The following is a 27077-nucleotide window of genomic DNA, read 5'->3' on the forward strand; positions in this document are numbered from 1 at the left end:
GCTTTGAAAAAACAAACGAACACCCTAGGAGATAACATTCTTTTAACAGTTTTTTGTTTAAGGTTGCACAGTCAAGCACATCTAGATTGGGGCTCACTGACAGGGAAATACTAACTGGAGAAATGAAAGGTGTTAGGAATTGGGTTAAATGTGAGCAGAGATCCTGGGTATATTCTCCACTAGATTTAGAACTCCTAGGAAAGGCTAGGCTCCTTTTTTATTTGGGATTACTTGGAGCTCTCATGCCTTTCCTTTCCTTCCCTTTGAAGGATTTTATGAGATTAAAACTGTGTATAAGGAATAAACAGCTTTACTTTTGGGAAAGCTTTTTATATTTGGGTGTGTTTTATATGGGAAGAGTAATACATTTCTACATGTTGTGCTCTGTCTCCTTTATAAATTGAAAGTAATCCAGATGTGCATATTTTGAAATCACACTCAGATACTTCCCATAAACCTGATACTAACAACAAAAGAATCTGCTATACGTATCAGAATGTGATAAGCGCTGTTTGAAAACACTGTATTGTTGTGTGAGATAAGTGCTCTCTCTTGCTAAATATCATTATTCTTTGCAGGCAAAAGTTGCCATAAGGGAGCTGTTACCCAATGGACTGAGAGAATCTATTAGTAAAGTGCGATCAAGTGTTGCCTATGCAGTTTCAGCCATAGCCCACTGGGACTGGCCTGAGGCTTGGCCCCAGCTTTTCAACTTGTTGATGGAGATGCTGGTTAGTGGTGATCTGAATGCAGTGCATGGAGCCATGAGAGTACTTACAGGTATGTGTATATGCATGGCAAGACCTGAGCAGTTGTCCTGTTTTTCCTTGACTTTGGTGGTATTGTGCCACATTGCCACTTCCTGAGTGAAGTAAAGAAACGGGAACAGAAGTGGGGGTGCCTATATGCTTCAGGAATTAGCCTCCAGCTCAGTCACTGCTAAACTTCCTTGTTCTGGGGCTGTCATTAAGGCATAGCAGGGGTTCTCAAACTTAATTGCATCATGACCCCCTTCTGACAATGAAAATTACTACATGGCCGTAGGAAGGGGGACCAAAACCTGAGCCCTGCTACCCCGGATGGAGGGGCCAAAGCCAAAGTCCAAGCCCTGCTGCCCCGGGTTGGGGAAAGCCCAAGACTTCAGCCCCAGACAGGGGGCTTATAACCTGAGCCTTGCCTCCCAGGGCTGAAGACCTCGGTCTTGGGCTTTGGCACCGGGCCCCAGCAAGTCTAAACCAGTCCTGGCAACCCCATTAAAATGGGGTCCTGACCCACTTTGGGGTCCTGACCCACAGTTTGAGAACTGCCAGCATAGAGGAAAGTATGCTGTGCTAATAGGATACAGCTAGGAAGGAACTTCCATTATAAGATCCTATTTTTCAGGTGCCTACAACTTTAATCTGACATTTCTTCTGTTTCTTCTCACCACCTGATGAGGTTTGTGTTTAACCAGACTTTCCAAATATACTAAAATCTGTTCGAAGAAAAATGGTATTCATCAACTAAGGGGTTTTTAAAAACTTTTGTCACACATCTCACTATTTATACTTTAATTGAGCTCCGGATTCCCCCACAGAATTATGCCTTTGGCTTGAATACATTTTGTTTACAAATAAAGTTATACTATTGCGGGGAGGGATAGGTCAGTGTTTAGAGCATTGGCCTACTAAACCCAGGGTTGTGAGTTCAGTCCTTGAGGGGGCAATTTAGGGATCTGAGGCAAAACAAATAGTTAGGGATTGGCTCTGCTTTGAGCAGGGGGTTGGACTAGATGATCTCCTGAGGTCCCTTCCAACCCTAATATTCTATGTTTCTAAAACAATCAGTATCAGATTTTTCTAACAGGTATGAGCATGGGTATATGTGGAGCATTGTAATTTGAAATGCAGTTTCAAGCACTAGATAACTGAGTATCGTTGAAGAAAACCAAATGCAAAAACTGTCAAGGCAACATTAAAATTAAGTTCTACTCTGAAAAGTGGTTTTGTGGAAATGATATTATGAAGTGGTCTCTGTTTATGCTGGAGACATGCATGTTGAATGTGCTCACTTTTATAAGCAGAAAGATATTTGTAATTGCCATTTCCACAAATTCACCTCAAAGAGTCCAGTTGTTTGTCCATTATATGTGGTGTTACCAGTAATAAAAATTCTATAGGTGAAAATCTCCCTTCAGCAACCCCAGTGCAGTCTCATTGGTTTCACTGGGTTGAATTGATATAATTGATTTAGAACTCAGCAAACCGTTTTGTTGATATACAAGACTAAGTGCAGATTCCATTAGTTCTTTTGAGTGGGCTGCCAAGACTAACAGGAGTAAAAAGCTGCAACAAATTTTATCACAAAAGTAAGCAGGTATTTTGAATACATCCAGGAAACAAATTGGGGAAGGAGATATTTTGTAGCCTTTTTCAGAGTAAAGCTATACTTTATATTTGAGACTTTTAAATTAAAGTTAGAAAAATGGAAAGCCATGGTCCTCGCAGCAAGTATGAATGTGGCCTTGTATTTTTCATTACTTTATAATGCTGGATCTATAACTTTATTCATTTAATCTAAATTGCAAAAGCCGTTAATTCAGCATTTAAGTTGTACAGTGAAAAGCAGAGCTGGTAGGCACATGTGCACTATTCCTGTTTTTCTTGCTACATGAATACTTTAATATATCCCAGATAAAAACTATGGTAAGCTAGGTTAAGGTGGAGATACCAGTTTACACATCAGTAGTTTAAGGTTGAAAATATTTCAGATATGTAATTTCCCCCCAAAACAAGCATTCCCAGTTTAGGAAATTCAGAGTTGTTTAGCTTGAAAGAAATCCCTGCAGTGACACCATGAAAAAAATGACAAAATTATGGTTAGTGCATAATAGTGTTTGTAGTTCCAGATTAAATTGACTCTTAAAACGCTATTTTTTTCTCCTTTTTTTGCTCATAGTGCCATTACAGAGCAAAGTTTGAGGTAGTTCATTTCCATACTTTAACATGTTTTGAGTTCTTTGAGGTTAATTACAATATCGCTTTAATATTTTTTACCTTAAATCACTGATATGTACTCAGCCTTAATGCCAGTTTAACAGTTATCTAGGAATTTCTTTTTTTAAATGGTTAAAGATGTCGTACATGAATACTAAACAAGAAACCCAAAGATAGTGCTGAGATTTCTAATGACTTTAAGATAAGTAGTATGAACTTCAATTTTATTTTAAATCTGAGTGCCAGATTCACCAGTAAGCTCTGGCTTTTTCCTTCAGGAGCAGTTCAATGCAGCCAAAAACTACTGGCTGTTTTCCCCCATTTTCTGACCTCTGTAATTCTCCTGTGTATGCACACCCTAACTTCCCCCTCTCTATTTCCCCACATTTCCCCAAGTGTGCACACACCCCAGCTTTCCCTTTCTCCTGGCCGCAAGGGTTTCCCTGCCCATCACTCTGTTTCATTACTTGTAGAGTTGATCTAGTAGAAGGGGTAGTTTTAAAAATAATTTTGGGGTGATTGGTCAATTTTGCTGCTGTTTTTCATATTGGAAGGTTTTTTTGCAACAGGGGCTGCCAAACATTCTTTTATGGAAATCTCTGTAAAGAATTGTAATATCTCTCAATGGCTGCCGCTTCCCATTGCCCTCAAAACCAATGAAAACTGGCGGTTATAATGGAAACTATTTAGGAGTCTTAACTCCATTGGATGCTGTTAGTGCCTGCTAGGATATTAAAATATTATAAAAGCAGCAAAGAATCCTGTGGCACCTTATAGACTAACGGATGGTTTGGAGCATGAGCTTTCGTGGGTGAATACCCACTTCGTCAGATGCATGTAGTGGAAATTTCCAGGGGCAGGTATATATATGCAGGCAAGCTAGAGATAATGAGATAGTTCAATCCGGGAGGATGAGGCCCTGTTCTAGCAGTTGAGGTGTGTGAAAACCAAGGGAGGAGAAACTGGTTTTGTAAATGGCAAGCCATTCACAGTCTTTGTTTAATCCTGAGCTGATGGTGTCAAATTTGCAGATGAACTGAAGCTCAGCAGTTTCTCTTTGAAGTCTGGTCCTGAAGTTCGATGCCAACTCTGCTCACATATCTACACCAGTGACACCATCACAGGACCTAACCAGATCAGCCACACCATCACCGGTTCATTCACTTGCACGTCCACCAATGTAATATACACCATCATATGCCGGCAATGCCCCTCTGCTATGTACATCGACCAAACTGGACAGTCGCTACGGAAGAGGATAAACGGACACAAATCAGATATTAGGAATGGCAGTATACAAAAACCTGTAGGAGAACACTTCAACCTCCCTGGCCACATTATAGCAGACCTTAAGGTGGCCATCCTGCAGCAAAAAAACTTCAGGACCAGACTTCAAAGAGAAACTGCTGAGCTTCAGTTCATCTGCAAATTTGACACCATAAGCTCAGGATTAAACAAAGACTGTGAATGGCTTGCCAATTTCTCCTCCCTTGGTTTTCACACACCTCAACTGCTAGAACAGGGCCTCATCCTCCCTGATTGAACTATCTCATTATCTCTAGCTTGCCTGCATATCTATACCTGCCCCTGGAAATTTCCACTACATGCATCTGACGAAGTGGGTATTCACCCAAGAAAGCTCATGCTCCAAAACTTCTGTTAGTCTATAAGGTGCCACAGGATTCTTTGCTGCTTTTACAGATCCAGACTAACACGGCTACCCCTCTGATACTTAAAATATTGTAATGACTTGTGCCTAGCACCATGGCATCTAGGTGCTTGTTTACAACATGTAAGCACAGATTATATAAATCCAGGGCTGGCTGATCATTGGTGTGAAGCCTCACTAGTGATGTCCTGTCTGTCATGTGGCTGATCACTGCTGGATGTAGTACCTCTTGCTGACATGGGGAGTGTCTTATGAGGCTGAAGCAGCTCCATCCTTTGGAGGTTGCTGTACATCTTTCTACCATTGGGGGGCCTTCGGCCTTGCAGCAGAGGGAGAAGGCACAAGGCAAGGAATACAGGCTTCTATGGGGTTCTCTGCAGATAGACAGTGTAGGCTTGTTTGCACATGCCCCTGCTGCCTCTGGAACATCCATTTTCCACTTGGAAAATATGAGCTACTTCAAAAGGGGATAGGGTGCAGAATGTTATCTGCAGCCTCAGCGCTAATTTTGGATACCAGCTGCTACTATATTAAATAATGGGGAGCATTAATCAAAACTATTGTTGTCAAAAGTGTTAGCTCACATGTTAGAAACGTAGACTTTAAGGCCAGAAGGGGCCATCGTGATCATCTAGTCTGACCACCTGCATATCGCAGGCTATAGAACCACACCTTACTCCTATAATAGGCCCATAACTTCTGGCTTAGTTACTGAAGTCCTCAAATCTTGATTTAAAGACCTCAAGTTACAGAGAATCCATCATTTATTCCAGTTCAAACCAGCAAGTGACTTGTGCCCCACACTGCAGAGGAAGGTGAAAAACCCCTAGGGTCACGGACAATCTGACTTGGAGGGAAATTACTTTTCAACCCCAAATATGGTGATTAGTTAGATCCTGAACATGTGGGCGAGACCCACCAATTAGATACCTGAGAGAGAATTCTATGTAGCAAGGCCTGGTCTACACTGGTGGGGGGGAAATCGACCTAAGATACGCAACTTCAGTTATGAGAACAGCGTAGCTGAAGTTGACGTATCTTAGGTTGACTTACCTCATGTCCTCATGGCGCGGTTGACTGCCACCGCTCCCCCATTGACTCCGCTTCCACCTCTCGCCACGGTGGAGTACAGAAGTCAACGGCAGAGCGATCAGGGATTGATTTATTGCGTCTACACTAGATATGATAAATTGATCCCCGATAGATCGATCACTACCCGCTGATCTGGCAGGTGTATACCCTAAGTCAGAGCCCTCCCCATCTAGTATCCCATCTCTGGCCAGTGGAGATATTGCCTACTGGCAGTCACCATATGCCATTTTAGGCTACCTCATCATACCATTTCCTCCATAAACTTATCAAGCTCAGTCTTGAAACAGGCTTGTTTTTTCCCCCCCACTACTTCCATTGAAAGGCTATTCCAGAACTTCACTCCTCGGGTGGTTAGAAACTGTTGCCTAATTTCATGTCTAAATTTCTGCCAAGATCATTAATGAAAATGTTAAATAAGATTGGTCCCAAGACTGAGCCTTGGCAGAAATTTACTGTTTACGTTTACTGTTTTTAATTTCCTATGTAAGGGCTAGCTCTGCTTGCCTTTTGGCAGTTCTCACCGTTTCCTTATGCTTTCTGATCTCAAGGGTATGTCTACACTTCCGTTAAAAACCTACAGCTGGCTTGTGCCAGCTCACTCAGACTTTCAGGGCTGCTGCCTAAGCTCTGGGATCTTCCCACCTCACAGGGTTCTAGAGTCCAGGCTCCCATCTGAACCGAAACATCTATGCCGTAATTAAACAGCTCCTTAGTCTGAGCCTTGTGAGCCTGAGTCAGCTGGCACGAGCCAAGCATGGGTTTCTAATTGCAGTGTAGAAACACCCCCAAGAGAGAGCTTTCCCTGATGATCCATCCCTTCTTCCATTCCTTGTGGACTTTCTTCTTGCCCTTAATAACCTGCCTGAAATGCTTGTTCATCCAGTTTAGTCTGCAACTTTTCCCTACAAATCCCGCCCCCTTGCTTGGAATGCAGGCTCCAACTGCAACTTTGATTTAAAGTAATTCCAAGCCTTCTCCACATTCTTGAAATCAATGAGCCTAGTTGCAGACCTATTTTTTTCTTTTTCTTTTTCTTTTTTTTGTGTGGGGGGGCGTGTGTTGTGGTACTGCTACCCTTATTTCTACGCTGCTGCTGGTGGAAGTGCTGCCTTCAGAGTTAGGTAGCTGGAGAGTGGTGGCTGCTGATTGAGGGCCCAGCTCTGAAGGCAGAGCTGCTGCCAGCAGCAGTGCAGAAGTAAGGATGGCATGGCATGGTATTACTACACTTACTTCTGCATTGCTGCCTGCAGAGCTGGGGCTTGATCAGCAGCCATCACTCTCCAGCCACTGAGCTCTGAAGGCAGCAGCACAGACATAAGGGTGGCATGGTATGACATTGCGATCCTCACTTCTGCACTGCTGCTGGTGGGGCACTGCCTTCAGAGCTGGGCGCCCAACCAACAGCTACCGCTCTTTGGCTGCCCAGTTCTGAAGGCAGCCCAGAAGTAAGGGTGGCTATACCACAACTCCCCCCTTAAATAACCTTGTCAGTCCCCTGCAACTCCATTTTGGGTCAAGGCCTCCCAATTTGAGAAATGCTGGGCTCCACTCCTGAAATCTGTATAGTATAGGGTAAAAGTACACAAGACCAGATTTCACAGGGGCAGACCAGCTTTCATGATCCATGACGTGTTTTTCATGGCCGTGAATTGGGTAGGGCCGTACACATTGATGTAAATTAAAGTTTAACTAAGAATAAATTCACTTCTATTGTTGAGGCTGAACTGAATTGGAATGTGAACCTGGAAGATAATGCTCAAATGTATGGGGACCCTCCTCTTTACTTGTTTCTCTTTCTAGAGTTTACCCGCGAAGTGACAGATACACAGATGCCACTCGTTGCTCCTGTTATTCTTCCTGAGATGTACAAAATTTTCACAATGGCGGAGGTATGGAAAAAAACTATTTGTCTTCACTGTTAGTGGTACTAAGTAAATGACCACATATTGCAAGGTTAGGGAGGGAGGTGCCTGTTCTGAAGGAATAAAGAAATGTAGGTGTAGCTAGATGTCATGTGTTTGAAAGTAATTAAATGTGATGATCTTCTGAATGCATTAAGAGGGTATTTCAGCTAAGTGAGAATGAGATTGTGTTGGATTCTGATATCTGTCTTCTTTTCCTGCTGTTTTGGTTACTACAGTGTCTTTTAGGAGTTTTCAGGTTTACTGTTCATTGTTAGGAAATTATCTGGTAACTTGTTCAAATTTAGACTGTGCTGAAGAAAGAGAAATCTCTGAAATAAGTGTGTTAAGGATAACATGTGAGCATGGTTAATGGTAGCGAGTGATTAAACACACTTTCACTTCTCTGATATCACCAGCATTTCTATTCTTGTCACACTTGAGACATATTATGTTTTCTACAAGGTGTATGGTATTCGCACGAGGTCACGTGCAGTAGAGATCTTCACCACATGTGCCCATATGATCTGTAACATGGAGGAGTTGGAGAAGGTAAGTTTGATTTTCAGTTCATGAGTTCATTGTATATTGCAGGAAATGATTCTGAGCAGGTGTAAAATTAACATCTGTTTGGAAACTTAGAATATTAATTCTATACTACTGTAATTTTGGGGAGAATGTTATATTTCTCTTATATGCAAAGTAGCCAGATCTCTACTTCAAGTGCAAAACTCAGTGCAACTGGCTTCTTCACACTTAATTTTAATTCCTAAACTGATCAATAGATTTACTTGGAATTTAGGAGAAAATATTTTCAGGACACAGATTAAGTGCTGTAGTTTGGGGAAGAAGACACCAGATGGTCCATTCTGGAGGTCCTCATCATGGCTGTCACAATTACTGAGCGAATTGTACCTCTGTCTCTTGTTCTCTTCCAGTGCACCCCCTCTTTAGGTTTTGGGCCTTAGGCAGTCACCTGGGTCCAGGTGGAATCATTCTGTTCTCCCATCGTTTTTACATGGGTCATTACACAAAGTAAAAACTATTTCCCCATGCTAATTTTCGCCCTACTGTTACTCACACCTTCTTGTCAATTGTTGGAAATGGGCCATCCTGAGGATCACTACAAAAGATTTTTTTTCCTGCTGATAGTAGCCCACTTTAATTGATTAATCTAGTTATAGTTGGTATGGCAACACCCATTTTTTCATGTTCTCTGTGTGTGTATATATATATATATCTTCCTACGGTTATTTTCCACTGCATGCATCCGATAAAGTGGGTTTTAGCCCACGAAAGCTTGTGTTCAAATAAATTGGTTTGTCTCTAAGGTGCCACAAGTACTCCTTTATTCTTTTTGCTGATACAGACTAGTGCGGCTACCACTCTGAAGACAGTCATACAAGAAATTCCAGCATTCCACCATAGTTATACAGAAACTTTACCTCACTTACCAGGTCACTTAAAATAGTCCTGTGGTTATTACATATAGTTAATAGATTAATACATAGCCACTCCATGACTGTCACATTGGCTCCACAATTAAGGTTGACTTAAGTTTTGTCCCTAAAGTAGGGTAGGGTTCACTCTCTGTATATGAATAGAGTGTAGCATATCACACCCAAAATTTCAGCACTTACTCTTTGAGTATGGAACTAATAAGAAGGATGTTGATGACTGCTTTAAGTGTGGAACTTAACTGTCTTACTTACGGAGTCACGACTAGTGCCTTTATATTATTGCGTAAGCTTTGATGTCTCTGATTTTTCTTACTCTGTCCAAAATGGAGACTTCAATCTTGCTCCACCTAGTACCATTTACAGTGCAGCCAAAATGCTTTTTATATATTACCCAGAGAAATCAACACAGCAATTCTCATGCCAGCTGTTTTTGCTAAGACAGTTTTTGAAAAGCTTGTTCTCCTTTGCAATTGTTGCTGGCTTCCAGACTGAGAAGCCAATCAGTTTGACAGTCATTGTGAAGAGACACCCCCGGAAGCTGCATGTGACTTCTAAATGCACAGCAGTTGTCATCAGCCTCTGTTTTGTTTTGGGGCGACATAACTGTACGATTTCCATTGCTGTCTGTGAGCTTCAGCGTTTAATAGAGTGTATGGAAATTTACCAGTTTTTGTGAACTGTCCTTTTGTTCTGTTTGTATAGTGCCTAGCACAATGGTGTCCTAGTCCATGACTGAGACACCCAAGTGCTATGATAATACTAATATATAGAATTCAGTACTACTTGTATTTGTTGTGACTAGGGTGCAGCCAAAGTCCTGATCTTTCCTGTAGTGCAGCAGTTCACAGAGGCCTTTGTTCAGGCCCTACAGATGCCTGATGGCCCTACATCTGACAGTGGATTTAAGATGGAGGTCTTAAAGGTAAGCACATAGTGTGGTACAGTAATAATTAATACCCACATATATGTTGTCTTAACATTGAGGCAGAAAAACAAGGCTAATGTCACCCTTGTTGGCATTACACATTTTGAGTTGCAGAGGGCTGTGACTCCAACATCTTGCAATGTTAACATGAGCCATTTTGTCTGAATGAGTTGTAGATGCACATGATTAGAACCAAGACAGCTCTTTGTTAGCTGCAGATTTGAGTGTGTGTGCGCATGCATACAGGCGAGAGAGAGCTGTAGCTTGTCTCTTAGATGGCAGACAAATAGGTGGTGGGAGCCTAATTTTGTTTGGTTGGTATGTGGTGTATTAATTCTGACTGGGAACGTTTGTTTTTTATTAAGGTGATTTGAATCTTCGCAAATGTTTTGTATCTTCACAAATATATGCAGTGTATTGTGACAGCTTTTGGTTACAGCCAGGACCCTATGTGTTACATCATTCCAAGGATGTGCTATTCATTTCTTGCTGCAGAATTATGCTACAGAATGTTTTAATTAAAAAAAATCTGGTCCTTACTGTTGCAAAGAGAACAATGAAATAGTGTTTCTTCCTGAGTTTGTAGATAGCTTGGATCCAGTCCCTTTAAGAAGTCTGACCTGCCTCACTTTTCTTAGTCAGGACCCTGTGGATTCTGTGGTTCATTGTCTGGATAAACTGGCATCTTTCCAAGATGCTGTGGAAGTTGCAATTTTGCTATTTTGTGTCTCAGCCCTGCCAGGACCTTTATTATTTATCCTTTTTGTATTGCACTAATGCCTAAAGTAGGGTGGGGGCCCTCTTCGACTCTCCATGTTTCCACACAAGAATGAGCTAACCGGATTACAGTGCATTCTTTCTGCACTGTTTCATAGAACCAAGCAGATTTAGGTAAGGGTGTCAAAGTAAGAATCCAGCTGTAGCTTTTTAGCACGGCGAGAATTAGAAGAGTAGGCTGTACTGCCTAGAGAACAACACAGAAGCCATGGCTTGGAGAGCCAAAAGTATGAGCTGCTGAACCTAACTCAGAGCTCCCTCAGTGGAGAGAAGGTTCTGAGCTGGGGTTCTTGGACAGTATTGCAAATGCTGAGCAGCCTGCCTGGAGAACTTTATGAAATACAAGTGTCAATGACTTTTACTCAGTCTCTAAACCTGGGGAGTGTGTGTTCAGAGATGCAAAGGAATGTTACAGAATTTCCACATTCTTATGCCTGGAACCTGTGCATTGGCATCATTGTCATAGCTGTCATATAGCAAATGCAGAGGAAATGTGACACTCAGCAGGAGTGCCAACAATTGTGAATCCGGAATGTTCTACACAACTGCTCTTAATTTGTGTAAGGCTCCAATCAAGAAAATACTTATGTTAGAGTGGGGTGGACAAACTTTTTGGCCTGAGGGCCACATCAGGGTTCCGAAACTCTATGGAGGACTGGGTAGGGAAGGCTGTGCCTCTCCAAACAGCCTGGCCCCTGCCACGTATCCTCCCCTTCCCACCCCGACTGCCCCCTTCAGATCCCCCAACCCGTCCAGCCGCCCCATGCTCCTCGTCCCCTGACCGCTCAGTCCCCTTTCCACCCCCCCATCCCCTATTATGGCCCGCAGGCCATAGTTTGCCCACCTCAGTGTTAGAACATTCCTATTCAGGAAAATACTTAAGCACATGCTTAAGTGGCTTTGTGAGCAGGATTGCTTTCCTGAATCATAGCCTAAAGCACCTGTGGTCACCAGTTCAGTTCTAACTAAAGCCTCTGTGCTACTTGTTAAAGCCCAGTGTATTCCATAGCAAGCTGGACCTACGTTCTGTGGCAAATCCCTCTGGTTTATTGTTTTGTTTGAATTATGGTAGCATTTTTAAGCCCTAGCTGAAATTGGAGAACTGTTGTGCTAGATGTTGTACAGGTGCATAGTTAGAGAGAGTCCATGCCTTGAAAAGCTTACAGTTTAACTAGGTAAGAGGTGAAGGGTGGGAAAAAGGAAGTACTAGTTTTGATAGTAAATTAAGTTTGTTACCTTTTTTCTCATTTCCTGTTTTTGGTGTCCTACAGATCTTTGTACTGACAACATAGCTGCACTGTAGAAATTTGGGGGAAATGAATGAGAGACCGGAGGTGTTGGTAGCTGGCTTGGGGCAGTTATTGATTTTGGCATGTACGGATGTGTGGAGGTGATGTTTGGATTGTGCATTAAGCACACTACTTTTCCAGTATTGCAGATGGGAAACAGAGGTGGAAGACTGATTCTTATAGTTGGAGCTATACATTATTGTGTGCCTTCCAGGAGTGATTAATCTCTATTTAAATCATAATAGGCCCTATTTAATTTTCAGTATTTCTGTTCCCACAATATTAGGTTCCCACCACAGTTTTGATTCTAATTCGTTTACTTTGCACAGTCCACAATTTCATTTTTAGGTTTGCAGTACACACTTTTTTCCCATTAGTACTTCCCACCTTAATTACTGTAGTTTTGGCAATACAGTACACTCTTGGTATAATGCCCTTCACAATAGCGAACCTTGGGTTATACCGAACCCCTCCGTAGGTCCCACCTGGAGTGAGAGGGGGCAGAGAGCTCCTCCAACCCCAAGTCTGGTGGTGGTGGCAGAGAGTTCTGTGCCCCCGCTGCAGCTGCAAGACCGGAAGAGCTGTTGCGCTCCCGCAGCCCCCTTTTGCTATAACAAATCCCTGGGTACACCAAACAAATAGGTTAGAACCCAGGGTTTGTTATCATGAGTATGTACTGTATTTGTTCAATTTGTCATTCAAAATTGAACAAACTCATCCACTCTCATGATGCATGTATGTTGCTAAGAAACAGTTGTTTATACACATTACAGTACTTCGAGGTTAAACAAATGGCAAATCCTGCTAAAAATGCACGTGTGTGTGCAAACCAGTATCCCAAGTGGTTGTGTGCTGATGGTGGAAAGTTGTTTTGTACAGCCTGCAATGTCATGTTAGACCATACACGTAAGTCTAGTATTAATACTCATTTAAATTCTGATAGGTATCATAATACCAAATACAACACAGAGACAGATTTGACATCAAAAGCAAAACGTTAGACAACTGTGTCATAAACAGATAGTTAAGGGTTAATGTCTCTTTTACCTGTAAAGGGTTAAGAAGCTCAGTAAACCTGGCTGACACCTGACCAGAGGACCTAAGAGGGAACAAGATACTTTCAAATCTTGGTGGAGGGAAGTCTTTTGTTTGTGCTCTTTGTTTTGGAGGTTGTTTGCTCTTGGGACTAAGAGGGACCAGACGTCAATCCAGGCTCTCCAAACCTTTCTGAATCAGTCTCTCATGTTTCAAACTTGTAAGTAATAGCCAGGCAAGGCATGTTAGTCTTATTTTTGTTTTCTCAACTTGTAAGTGTTCCTTTTAGCTGAGAGGATTTTACCTCTGTTTGCTGTAACTTTGAACCTAAGGCTAGAGGGGGTTCCTCTGGGCTATATGAATCTGATTACCCTGTAAAGTATTTTCCATCTTGATTTTACAGAGATGATTTTTACCTTTCTTTCTTTAATTAAAAGCTTTCTTTTTAAGAACCTGATTGATTTTTCCTTGTTTTAAGATCCAAGGGGATTGGATCTGGACTCACCAGGAATTGGTGGGGGGAAAAGAGGGGGGGATTGTTAAATTCTCCTTGTGTTAAGATCCAAGGGGTTGGATTGGTGTTCACCAGGAACTAGGTGAAAAAGCCTCTCAAGGCTGCCCAGGGAGGGGAAGGTTTTGGGGGGACAGGAAGTGTTCCAGACACTGAAATTTCTGGATGGTGGCAGTGTTACCAGATCTAAGCTAGTAGTTAAGCTTAGAAGTGTCCATGCAGGTCCCCACATCTGTACCCTCCCCCACATCTGTTCAGAGTGGGGGAGGAACCTTGATAAACTGTCATATCTATTTAATTGCAGTACCGAGGTGTTCAAAATATGACACATTTTGAACTTGTCATGGCATTCTCAAGCGCAAATATACCAATGGAGAAACTGGATTAACCCAGTGTTAAGGGAGTGCATTCAGAAACCAATTTCAAACACAAGTGCCCTTCCTTCTGCTAACAAGCTTCACCAAGATTACTTACCCAGCGTGTTTGAAGTACACAGAACGGAGCTGAAAGAGCATATGAAAAAAGCTGATCCTGTGTGTATTGTGTTTGATGAGTCAACAGATGACAAAGATAATTATATACTTAATTATATTTATATATAATTATATAGTGGTTCAGGACTGTTTAGAAAAGCTGGATGAGCACAAGTCCATGGGCCCGGATCCGCTGTATCCGAGGGTGCTAAAGGAGTTAGCGGATGTGATTGCAGAGCCATTGGCCATTCTCTTTGAAAACTCATGGCGATCAGGGGGAGGTCCTGGATGACTGGAAAAAGGCTAATGTGATGAAAAAAGGAAGGAGGAGGATCCGGGGAACTACAGGCCAGTCAGCCTCACCTCAGTCCCTGGAAAAATCATAGAGCAGGTCCTCAAGGAATCAATTCCTGATCACTTTCCTCTCCTCTAAGTGCATCAGAACAGTCGGCATGGATTCACCACGGGCAAGTCATGCGTGACTACCCTAATTGACTTCTGTGATGAGATAACTGGCTCTGTGGAAGAGGGGAAAGCAGTGGACGTGTTATTCCTTGACTTTAGCAAAGCTTTTGATATGGTCTCCCACAGTATTCTTTTTGGCAAGATAAAGTAGTATGGGCTGGATGAATGGACTGTAAGGTGGATAGAAAGCGGGCTTGATCGTCCAGCTCAACGGGTAATGATCAATGGCTCCATGTCTGGTTGGCAGCCAGTATCAAGCAGAGTACCCCAAGGGTCAGTCCTGGGGCTGGTTTTGTTCAATATCTTCATTAATGATCTGGAGGATGGCGTGGACTGCACCCTCACCAAGTTCGCAGATGACACTAACCTGGGAGGGACTTAGACAAAGTGGAGGATTGGGCCAAAATAAATCTGATGAAGTTCAACAAGGACAAGTGCAGAGTCCTGCACTTAGGATGGAAGAATTCTATGCACTGCTACAGACTAGGGACCGAGGGGCTAGGCAGCAGTTCTGCATAAAAGAACCTAGGGGTTACAGTGGACGAGAAGCTGGATGAGAGTCAACAGTGTGCCCTTATTGTCAAGGCTAACAGAATTTTGGGCATTGCCAGCAGATCGAGGGATGTGATCATTCCCCTCTATTCGGTATTGGTGAGCCTCATCTGGAGTACTGGTCTGGGGGGCTATGCATTTTAATTTAATTTTAAATTAAGCTTCTTAAACATTTTAAAAACCTTATTTACTTTACATACAACAATAGTTTAGTTATATAATATAGACTTATAGAAAGAGACCTTCTAAAAACGTTTAAATGTGTTACTGGCATGCAAAACCTTAAATAGAGTGAATAAATGAAGACTCGGCACACCACTTCTGAAAGTTTGCCAACCCCTGCTCTAGGAACACATGAAGTCCAATGATAGTGACCACAGACACAATGCCAAATACAGGGTCTTACCTGTACTGCAAGTTTTATTAAAGCAATAAGTTACAAAAACCCATGTCATAGCCTCAAAGATATTCTAGGGACCGTTGGATCTCTCAATAGGTGATCAACAGAGGAATGGTTCCTGTTGGTGTCTTCCCACTTTATCCAACCAGGGAACTCTTTTTATCTTGTTCTGACCTAACACCTTATGCATATGAATGAGGGTTTCAACCCTCTTTTCCTTATCTGTATTTCCACAATACATAACCACTCTGACTGAATTAGCCTTGTCATCACTGGTTCTCCACTTGTAAGGTAACTCCCTTCTTTTCATGTACCAATATATTTATGCCTTTAATTTTCACTCCATGCATCTGAAGAATTGGTTTTTTACCTACAAAAGCTTATGCCCAAATAAATCTGGTAGTCTTTAAGGTGCCACCAGACTCCTAATTTTTCATGGGTTGTTTCTTAGTTCCTCTTATTCTCATTAGCATCTATGCACAGCATATACCCTGTGGTCAGGACAGGACACTCCATGATTTTACAATCAGGTGTCTTGTGATCCTGGACAGTACCTTTCAGTTTATTGCAATAATTTAGTTTTTGTAACATTACCTATTGTCACATCTTTTACACCAATCTTGTGACCTTCCTGGCATAGAGTTATTCCTAGATCACCCAGTTACGTCAGGTGTTCTTAAGCCTATGGCCTAGTCTGGCTAAACTGAAATGTTACAGGTCTCAGCCTATAGGCCTTGTGTTCCAGGCATGCTTTACTTATATACCTAATACCCTCTCATCACTCCTAAATACTTGTCAATAGAATACATCTATACGACTGCAATTTAAATCTATTTAGCATATGTTATATGGAATGGCATATGAATTGACCATAACACCACATTACACAAATAAATGGATGATAAAATTAGCTAATTGGCTGCAGGGGCCACATGGAAGAAGACACTTAAGTTTGTTAGAGGCTGACAAGCAGCAAGAGTGGGAACATTTGCAGAGCGAGAGGTCAGGGAGAGATACAAAACTTGACCCCAGGTGTGATGAATGTGGGGATTTTAGTAATAGTTTTGATTCCCATGCATGCCTCAGTTTCTATCTTGGCTTTGTATTACTATGCACTGATTGTAAGGGGGAGGGATGATATGTTGACTCAGCAGCCTGGTGGAGTCATTAACAAACTGAGTAAAGTCTTCATATGTCAGTGGAGGATCTGAAGTACAAATGGCCTGGATGTTCACACCTAGCTACCATCAGCAAGAGCAGGGGCGGGCAAAATTTTTGGCCTGGGGGCCACATCGGGTTTCCGAAATTGTATAGAGGGAGGGTTAGAGGAGGCTGTGCCTCCCCAAACAGCCAGGCATGGCCCAGCCCCCACTCCCTGCCCAGCCCCCTCTGCTTCTCACCCCCTGATGCCCCCCCTGGCACTCCTGCCCCATCCATCCCCCTATCCCCTGACTGCCCCCAGAACCTCTGCCCCTGACTGCCCCCTGCTGCCCCATCCAACCTCTCCTCTCATTCCTGGCTGCCCCCCGGGACCCCTACCCCATTTAACCACCCCTTCTCCCTGTCTGCTGACCATCCCCATAACCCCTGCCCTTGACTGCCCCCCACTGCCCCATCCAACTCCCCTCCTTCCTGACGGCCCCCTGTACCCCCATTCAACCCTCCCGTTCCCCGCCCTCTGACCGCCCCAATCCCTATCCACACTTCTGTCCCCTGACTATCACCCGGAACTCCCTGCCCTCTATCCACCCCTCCTGCTCCCTGCCGGGCTTCCTGGAGCTGGCAGTGCTGCCAGGAGCACCAGAACAGGCAGCCATGCCTTCCAGCTGGAGCAGGCCACGCTTCCAGGCAGCAGAGAGCACCGTGTCAGACCGTGGCTCTGCAGCTGCGTTGCCCAGCAAGAGCTCACTGCCCTGCTGCCCAGATCATTTTGCCGCCGTGAGCTAAAGCTGCAGGGGAGGGAGGATAGCAGGGGAGGGGCTGGGGGCTAGCCTCCTGGGCCAGGAGCTCAGGGGCCAGGCAGGAGGGTCCTGTGGACCATATCTGGCCAACAGGCTTTAGTTTGCCCACCTCTGAGTAAGAGGAAGGAGATCCCCCTCCTCACCTCTTTGCAGAGAGGCAGAGCAGAAGCCAAAGAGCAGAGCAGGAGAACAATAGGGTGTCAAGTGGGTCTGTTAAGAGTGGAGTGCACAGGTACAACACTCACACACTGGGATAAAAGACGGCGAGAGAGAGAGAATGTGAGTACATCTACACTACAGAATTATACCAATTTTACAGAAACCGTTTTTTAAACAGATTGTGTAAAGTCAAGTGCACACGGCCACACTAAGCACACTAATTCGGCCGTGTCCATCCATGTACTGAGGCTAGCGTCGATTTCCGGAGCGTTGCACTGTGAGTAGCTATCCCATAGTTTCCGCAGTCTCCCCGCCCATTGGAATTCTGGGTTGAGATCCCAGTGACTGATGGGGCAAAAAAATTGTCGCTGGTGATTCTGAGTACAGCATCACCCCTCTCTCCGTGAAAGCAGCGGCAGACAACCGTTTTGCGCCTTTTTTCCTGGGTGAACTGCGCAGATGCCATACCACAGCAAGCATGGAGCCTGCTCAGCTCAAGACAGCAAACATGGATGTTTTAAACACCTCGTGCATTCTCGTTCAGTCTGTGCTGAACCAGGACCTGCAAAACCAGTCGAGGAGGAGGCGGCAATGAGAGTGATGAGGACATGGACACAGAATTCTCTCAAACTGCGGGCTCTGGTGCATTGGAGATCATGCTGGTAATGGAGCAGGTTCTAGCCATTGAACGCCGATTTTGGGCCCAGGAAACAAGCACAGACTGGTGGGACTGCATAGTGTTGCAGATGTGGGACAATTCCCAGCGACTGCGAAACTTTCGCATGCGTAAGGGCACTTTCATGGAACTTTGATTTGCTTTCCCCTGCCCTGAAATGCCAGAATACCAAGATGAGAGCAGCCCTCACAGTTGAGAAGCGAGTGGCATAAGCCCTCTGGAAGCTTGCAACGCCAGACAGCTAGCAGTCAGTCGCGAATCGAGTTGGAGTGGGCAAATGTACTGTGGGGGCTGCTGTGATGCAAGTAGCCAAAGCAATCACTAAGCTGCTGCAGTGAAAGGTTGTGACTCTGGGAAATGTACGGGTCATAGTGGATGGCCTTGCTGCAATGGGATTCCCTAACTGTGGTGGGGTGATAGATGGAACTCATATCCCTATCTTGGCACCGGAGCAGCAGGGCACCCAGTACATAAACCACAAGGGGTACTTTTCAGTGGTGCTGCAAGCACTAGTGGATCACAAGGGACATTTCACCAACATCCACATGGGATGGCTGGGAAGGGTTCCTGACGCTCGCCTCTTCAGGAACACTACTCTGTTTAAACGACTGCAGCAAGGGAATTACTTCCCAGACCAGAAAATAACAGTTGGGATGTTGAAATGCCTATAGTTATCCTGGGGGAAGCACCTACCCCTCGATGCCATGGCTCATGAAGCCATATACAGGCAGCCTGGACAGTAGTCAGGAGCTGTTCAACTACAGGCTGAGCAAGTGCAGAATGGTGGTAGAATGTGCATTTGGATGTTTAAAGGGACGCTGGCGCACATTACTGACTCGCTCAGACCTCAGCCAAACCAATATCCCCATTGTTATTGCTGCTTGCTGTGTGCTCCACAGTCTCTGTGAGAGTAAGGGGGAGACCTTTATGGCAGGGTGGGAGGCGGAGGCAAATCAGCTGGCCGCTGATTACATGCAGCCAGACACCAGGGCAATTAGAAGAGCACACCAGGAAGCGGTGAGCATCAGAGAAGCTTTGAAAACCAGTTTCATCACTGGCCAGGGTACGGTGTGACTGTTGTTTGTTTCTCCTTGATGAACCCCCCCCCCGCCCTTGATTGATTCATTCCCTGCAAGCAACCCACCCTCCTTCTTCGATTACAGCTTGCTTTCTAAGGAAATAGTCACTCTTGTTTAAAAATCATATATTCTTTATTTATTAATTATAAAAAGAGAAAGAGAATGGCAAGGTAGCCCAGGTGCGGTTTGGGAGGAGGATAGGAGGGAAGGAAAAGGCCACTAAAAAATGTTCAAAATAATGACAGCCTTTTGGTTGGGCTGTCCACTGGGGTGGAGTGGGTGGGTGCATGGAGCCCTCCCCCCACATATTCTTACACGTCTGGGTGAGGAGGCTATGGAACATGATGAGTGGGGAGGGTAGTTATACAGGGGCTGTAGCAGCACTCTGTGATCCTGCTGCCGTTCCTGAAGCTACACCAGACGCTGGAACATGTCAGTTTGATCACGCAGCAGCCCCAGTGTTGCATCCTGCCACCACTCATCTTCTTGCCACCACAGCTCTTCACGTTCGTCCCTCCTCCCCTCACATTCGTCTCTCCTCCCCTCACGGTCACTGGCATCTTTCCTGTACTTTGATACCACGTCCTGCCCCTCATTCAGATGAGCTCTTTCATTGCAGGTCACTTCCATGATTTCCAAGAACATTTCGTCTCGTGTCTTTTTTGTTCGCCGCCTTATCTGAGGTTGCCTTCGGGATGGAGGAGGGAGGCTTGAAAAATGTGCAGCTGCATGAGGGAGGGAAAAAGGAAGAGAAGTATTTTAAAAGATATTTTACAGAACAATGGTTATACTCTGTCACGGTGAACAACACTATTCACCTTACATAGCACATGTGATTTTCGTACAAAGTTGCATTTTGCATCTTAATATTGAGTGCCTGCAGCTTTGGTGTTAGAGATCACAGACGCAGGTCCCGGCAGCAGAATTCGGCTTACATATGGCCATGGTAAGCCATTGTCTTTCAGATTCTGCAGCCTTCATATTTCAGCGCCCTCCTTTCCCAAATACCAAGCAAGGCCCCTTGAGTGCTGCTTCTTTCCTGTTAACGTGCAGCAACAGAAACCACCCCCCCCGGCATCCAATTCTCAGGGATGATCACTTTAGCCCTCCCCCCACCGCGTGGCTGGTATCATGGAAGATCCCTGCTAGCCACCCCTCCCCCCGCGTGGCTGGTAGCAGGGAAGATCCCTGCTAGCCAAACGCGAAAAAGCCCAGCACCAATCACCCTCCCACGCCCGCCGCTTGGCTAACTACAGGGAAGGATTTCTTTTCAGCCATGGGCAAACAGCCCAGTAGGAATGGCCATCTCTGTCCCCTTAATTAAATTCCCGTATTTCAACCAGGTTACCATGAACGATATCACTCTCCTGAGGATAACACAGCGAGATAAAGAACGAATGTTGCTTGAATGCCAGCAAACACTGGGACCATACACTGCTAGGCTTTGTCATGCAGTGATATCAGATTACTTGCTACATGCATGATGTGGTCAAGTGTCCTACCATGGTGGACGGAACAAGGCTGCCTTGCCCAGAAACCTTCTGCAAAGGCTTTTGGAGTACCTCCAGGAGAGCTTCATGGAGATGTCCCTGGAGGATTTCTGCTCCATCCCCAGACATGTTAACAGACTTTTCCAGTAACTGTACTTGCTGTGAATGCATCCCAAGTCCTCAGGGAAAATTAATCATTAAAAAACACTTGCTTTTAAACCATGTTTTATATTTACAAAGGTACACTCACCAGAGGTCCCTTCCAGGGCTTCATGGTCTGGGATAATGCCTTGGGAGGGCTAGGAGGGCAATTCCATCAGGCTGAGAAAAATCTCCTGGCTGTTGGGGGGAATGGAGTGCTGTGTGCTCTCTTCAAGCTTGTCCTTCTTTTCCTCCTCCTCCTCTTCCCCATCCGCAGAATCTTCAGGCATGGCTGAGATTACCCCCACCTCGGAATCCACGGACAGGGGTGGGGTAGTGGTGGCAGACTCCCCTAGAATTGCATGCAGCTCAGCGTAGAAGCGGCATGTTTGTGGCCCAGCCTCGGACCTTCCGTTTGCTTCTTTGGTTTTCTGGAGGCTTGTCTGAGCTCCTTAACTTTCAAGTGGCACTGTACTGAGTCCCTGGTGTGGCCTCTTTCCATCATGGCCTTGGAAATATTTTCAAATGTTTTTTTCATTTCATCTTTTGGAACGGAGTTCTGTTAGCATGGAATCCTCTCCCCATATTGCAGTCAGATCCAGTACCTCCTGTGCGGTCCATGCTGGAGCTCTTTTTTGATTCTCAGGACTGCATTGTTACCTGTGCTGATGAGCTCTGCGTGGTCACCTGTGCTGATCAGCCCTCCATGCTGGGCAAACAGGAAATGAAATTCAAAAGTTCACGGGGCTTTTCCTGTCTACCTGGCCAGTGCATCCGAGTCCAGATTGCTGTCCAGAGCGGTCACAATGGTGCACTGTGGGATAGCTCCCGGAGGCCAATACCATCAAATTGCAGCCACACTAACCCTAATCCGAAATGGCAATACTGATTTTGGCACTACTCCCCTCGTCGGGGAGGAGTACAGATATCGGTATTAAGAGCCCTTTATATCGATATAAAGGGCTTCGTTGTGTGGACGAGTGCGGGGTTAATTTGGTTTAAACGCTGCTAAATTTGATATAAACTCATAGTGTAGACCAGGCCTGAGTGTGCCAAGATGGCTTCTACAGTTGTATACAGTAGAACCTCAGCGTTATGGACAGCAGAGTTACGAACTGCCCAGTCAACCACACACATGATTTGAACCAGAAGTACACAATCAGGCAGCAGCAGAGATGGGGAAAAAAAAAGGTAGGTACAGTATAATACTGTGTTAAACATGATAAAGGGAAAGCAGCATTTTTCTTCTGCATAGTAAAGTTTGAAAGCTGTATTAAGTCATTGTTCAGTTGTAAACTTTTGAAAGAACAACCATAATTTTTGTTCAGTTATGGTGTTCGTAACTCTGAGGTTCTACTGTAGGTTCTACTTAGTGGTGTCCAGTTTGAACTGCCTTAACTGTTGCCTTTCTTTGCTAACCTGAGGACTTTCAGATTCTGTTTTCCAGGTGTCTAATGTATTGTTGCCTTGTTTTGAAAATGCTGCCTGGTGTCACTGCAAATACTTACAGGGAGCATTGCACACTGAAGGAGTAAAGGACAGCTCTCCCATAGGGGTCTGGCTTGGCTGAATTCAGTCCAGAGAGCCATGGAGAGAGAGTGGGATTGACAGTGTCCAAAGTCACAATTTCAGAGTCTTGGAGGATGCAGGCCTGTCCTGGGGAACTGTGTGGATCTTGGCACACTAAAGGGAGGAGGATGTCACTCCCAGGGGACTGGTTACAGGCAGGGACATGGACCAGACAGGGAGAGATACAAACTTGACCAGAAGCTACTTTGATGTTTAAGTGATTTGCACTAATGGAACATGGTGGATTTACGACCTTAGTAGTGGAACCTAGACATAGGTAATACAAACTTTCTAATGCTTCATCCTTGACCTCTGGCCTAACTGAGGAAACATTACAAAGTTTATGTATTGATTAATCTTAGTCTGCAGTGGTCAGTAAGGTTTTGGTCTCCTGAGCAGTTACAGCATCAGGAAAATTATTATCAGTGTCATTAGAATGAGAGACCTGAGGAATAGATGAGAAAATTTGCAATTTACCACAAGTTCCCTTTTTAACAAATCCACTAAATAGCTAAACACTCCCACAAACACTGAAATACAAGAGCAGATAGAGTGAGTGAGTGCAGAGTGTTTAGCCCTATGATTGTGATCACTCACATGTCCTGCTGGGAAGCCTTCCCCCTTATCTTCATTGTTACACTCACCAGTGGATTTCATTGTGGCATTTCCAAGGCACGCAGGCTGGGATACAATTTTTAAAGGTGATACGCTGATGCACACTGGGGTTTTTATTTGTGTGTATATGTGTGTATGTGTATATATGTGTGTGTGTGTGTGTGTATATATATATATATATATGTATATATAAAATGTGGAGGTTTCAACCCCATTTCCTTATTTGAACTTCCACACGTCACTATATTTGGGGTGCCCTTTTTTTCATAGGTTAACTTGTTAGTTCCCCTTATACTCATTACAGTTTACATTAATCAGTCACCATAACTTGATGCCCATACAGTAGAACCCTGTTTATTTGACCCTCCCTTAACTGGCTTTCTGCATTTACTGAACACCCAGGACTCCACTTTTGATTATTTGATCTGGCACTGGTCCCAATTAAACTGGATAAACGGGTTCTACTGTATTTGCAAAAATCTCCAAAATACTTTAACTGGTACATTGCTGTATATATTTCCTAAATATCAGCAGTTAATACATCTGTTCATATGACTGTCTTATCTTGTGATGTAGTCACACATAGGCTGATGTGAGAAGCTAACTAATCTTTAGATCAGAGGCCTTGTTTGGATAAGTTAATATGTTGCTGGTCTGAGGTACGTAGGCCCAGTATTACAACATTAATTAATGTTTATATTTCACTTCTACATCCTGAATATACTTGATAAGTTTTATCCTTGGCTACAGACCTAAAGAGGACCAATCCCTGTGGGTATCAGGAGTTCAGGTTCTGACACCTGTTACCCTGTATCTCTGACACTGACAACAAGGATGCAGAATTAGCAATGGTAGTTGATGGAAAAGCCATCAGAGGGTAACCAGTGGCCTGAACCATGTTTAAAATAGTGATCTAAATGTGATAATTTTTTAATCTGTCTGCATCAAATGGCTTTTTATAGTGCTTATTTACCACAGTATCTCAGCACTAGCATACTATTAAAATCATATTCATATCCTATTCTCCTCTGAGCCTTTCAGTCCTTGCCAAAAGAGCAAATGTGAGCACAATATTTCTCAGATTATTGAAGAAAGTATTTTGCCAAGGTGACTTGTTCTAACTTCTTTAATTTGATACACTGAATGAATTTATCAATGAATTGTTCCATTGATGTTTTTGTTTTCCAGGCCGTGACAGCCCTAGTGAAGAACTATCCTAAACACATGGTTTCCTCCATGCAGCAGATCCTGCCAATTGTTTGGAATACACTTACAGAAAGTGCAGCCTTATATCCTTTTTCTTTGTGGTGTGTGGTTTAAAATAGAATAAAAGAGCTCTTGAGGTGTCTCATAAGAAGAAAGCAATTGTACACAGATCTTGTACACAGATCTTGTACATAGCTGTAGGCACGTTGAATAGCAATCGGTTTACCATGATAGACAGGAAACAAAAGAAGCAATTAGTTATGTAAGCCTCAGATAACTTACTGCTCTTACTGTCTTACCAACTAATTCATAAATTTTTAAAACCAAAATGGACCATTGTGATCAATAGTCCAAGAATTTCACTCAGTAATTCCTGCATCTTGCCTGTTAACCTGTGGTTAAACTAGAGCATTTCTTCTAGAGCCAGGGTGTCAAAGTAATTTCATAAGATGTGCCTGATCTAACATCTTGCCACTTGTCTCGTGCCAGTTTTGCTGGATTGCTGTACAGCAGACCTGGTTGGTCTTGAAATTCATACTAATGTTGTTCACTGGGATTGGACCTGCCTTCATGTAGGCATGAGGAGGGGACCGTGACAAGTCGATTATGGTCATTCTAATAAAAAAAAAAGGCTTGTCTACATGGCCTCAGTTTGCACTATGGGGCTATGTTTTGTAGAGTATTGCACTCTATCTCCCCTGTGTGGACCCTGCTGGTGTGTACTAAATGTTTCTTCATGTGCATTGATGTACTTCTGTTTCAAGCACAACTACATCAGCAGGTACCACATGAGGATTTAAAGCACAATGCACTGGTGTGCCCTCAAATCACACCCCAGTAGTGTGAATTCTGGGTGTGTGTAAACAAGCCTGAAGAGTCATGGGAAGTCTGTGGCAGGGTGAATTTGATTTAAATCATGATTTAAATCACTAGTCAGGAAGACTCGATGTAGTCATGGTTTTCTACATAAAAGTGCATTCTTGTTGGTTGTTATAACTTTAATACATATTCTTCACAACTCAGAGATAGATGTAGGTTTCGTTTTTAGAAGGTACACGCTATACATTTTTAAACAGTGATTTATTTTGAAAACTTTTCAGGTTAGTTTTACAGCTATATCAGAAAATGAATGATTGTTTGGTTATTTCATTTACCAAAGGTAATTGAAGCAGATAGTTCACCTCCCAATGATGTCATAAATATCTCCAGTTCAACAGGCTGATCATTAATATTTGGAGGATTTTCTTGCCATGCTGTATTAGGAGGAGAACATCACCAGACAAATATGTACTGTATATACTTGTTCATAAGCTGAATTTTTTTAGTAAAAAAGGGAAGCACCAGAGAAGGGGGTCGACTTATGAATGGGTATAGCGAGGGAGAGGTGGGACACAGCCTCTCCCCCCAACAGAGGGAGCAAAGAGAGGCAGTACAGCGAGCAGAGCCAGAAGGAAAGAGGCAGGGCCAGAGTCTCTCCGCTTCTGGCCTTGCTGCTCCTCCCCCAGCCTCCGAAGCAGCTGCAGCTCCGGGACTGGCAGGCTGCAGCTGTGCCTCTCAGCCCAGCCCCCCAGAGCAGCTGTGGCTGCACCGCCCAGCCTGCTGGAGCATGCGGTGGCCGTGCCACCTGGCCCAACCCGCTGGAACATGCTGCGGCCACACTGCCTGTTCTGTTAACCCAGTCCGGTGCTTCACACCCTCCTAGTGAAATAGTGTTTCCTAATATCCAACCTAGACCACCCCCACTACAACTTGAGACCATTGCTTCTTGTTCTGTCATCTGCCACCACTGAGAACAGCTGAGTTCCATCTTCTTTGGTCCCCCCCTTCAGGTAGTTGAAGGCTGCTATCCAATCCCCCCACACTCTTCTCTTTTGCAGACTAAACAATCCCAGTTCCTTCAGCCTCTTCTCGTAAGTCATGTGCTCCAGCCCCCTGATCATATAGGAGAATAATCACTTCCCTCAGTCTGCTGGCAATGCGCCTACTAATGCAGCCCAATATGCCGTTATCCTTCTTGGCAACGAGGACACACTGCTTACTCACATCCAGCTTCTCGTCCACTGTAGTACCTAGGTCCTTTTCTGCAGAACTGCTGCTTAGCCAGTCTGTCCTCAGCCTATAGCGGTGCATGGGATTCTTCCGTCCTACCTGCAGGACTCTGGACTTGTCCTTGTTGAACCTCCTCAGATTTCTTTTGGTCGAATCCTCCAATTTGTCTACGTCACTCTGAACCCTATCCCTACCCTCCAGCATATCTGCTTCTCCACTCAGCTTAGTGTCATCTGTGAATTTTCAGAGGGTGCAATCCATCCCGTCATCCAGATCATTAATAAAGATCTGACCCCTGCGGTACTCTGCTTGATACTGGCTGCCAACTAGACATTGAGCTGTTAATCACTACCCGTTGAGCCCGACAATCTAGCCGGCTTTCTGTCCACTTTATAGTCCATTCATCCAGTCCAAACTTTAACTTGCTGGCAAGATCTTGGTACATATCTTGGTACAGTGGCTGGTTACACTCACTGTTAAAGATGCATCTTATTCCCCATTTGAATTTTTCTGACTTCAGCAGTTACATCTTGCTGTGCTTTTGTCTGATAGATTAAGGAGTCCTCTATGTCAGGGGTGGCCAGCCTGTGGCTCCGGAGCCACATGCG

General features: G+C 44.2%; 1 protein-coding gene across 2 annotated transcripts in view; it reads left to right on the forward strand.

Annotated features, from left to right (window-relative positions):
* IPO9 (importin 9) overlaps positions 1-27077 on the forward strand; it is a 194781-nt gene that overhangs the window by 49475 nt on the left and 118229 nt on the right. Inside the window, exons 4-8 of one of the 2 annotated variants that reach the window (XM_050956106.1) lie at positions 579-780; positions 7537-7625; positions 8103-8189; positions 9900-10019; positions 24403-24503. In XM_050956106.1, coding sequence (XP_050812063.1) covers positions 579-780; positions 7537-7625; positions 8103-8189; positions 9900-10019; positions 24403-24503 — 599 coding nt within the window. The remainder of the gene's footprint in view (positions 1-578; positions 781-7536; positions 7626-8102; positions 8190-9899; positions 10020-24402; positions 24504-27077) is intronic. The other variant, XM_050956107.1, reaches the window with a different exon arrangement.

The sequence above is a fragment of the Gopherus flavomarginatus genome, chromosome 5, assembly GCF_025201925.1.
Source record: "Gopherus flavomarginatus isolate rGopFla2 chromosome 5, rGopFla2.mat.asm, whole genome shotgun sequence".
NCBI classification, from domain to species: domain Eukaryota; kingdom Metazoa; phylum Chordata; order Testudines; family Testudinidae; genus Gopherus; species Gopherus flavomarginatus.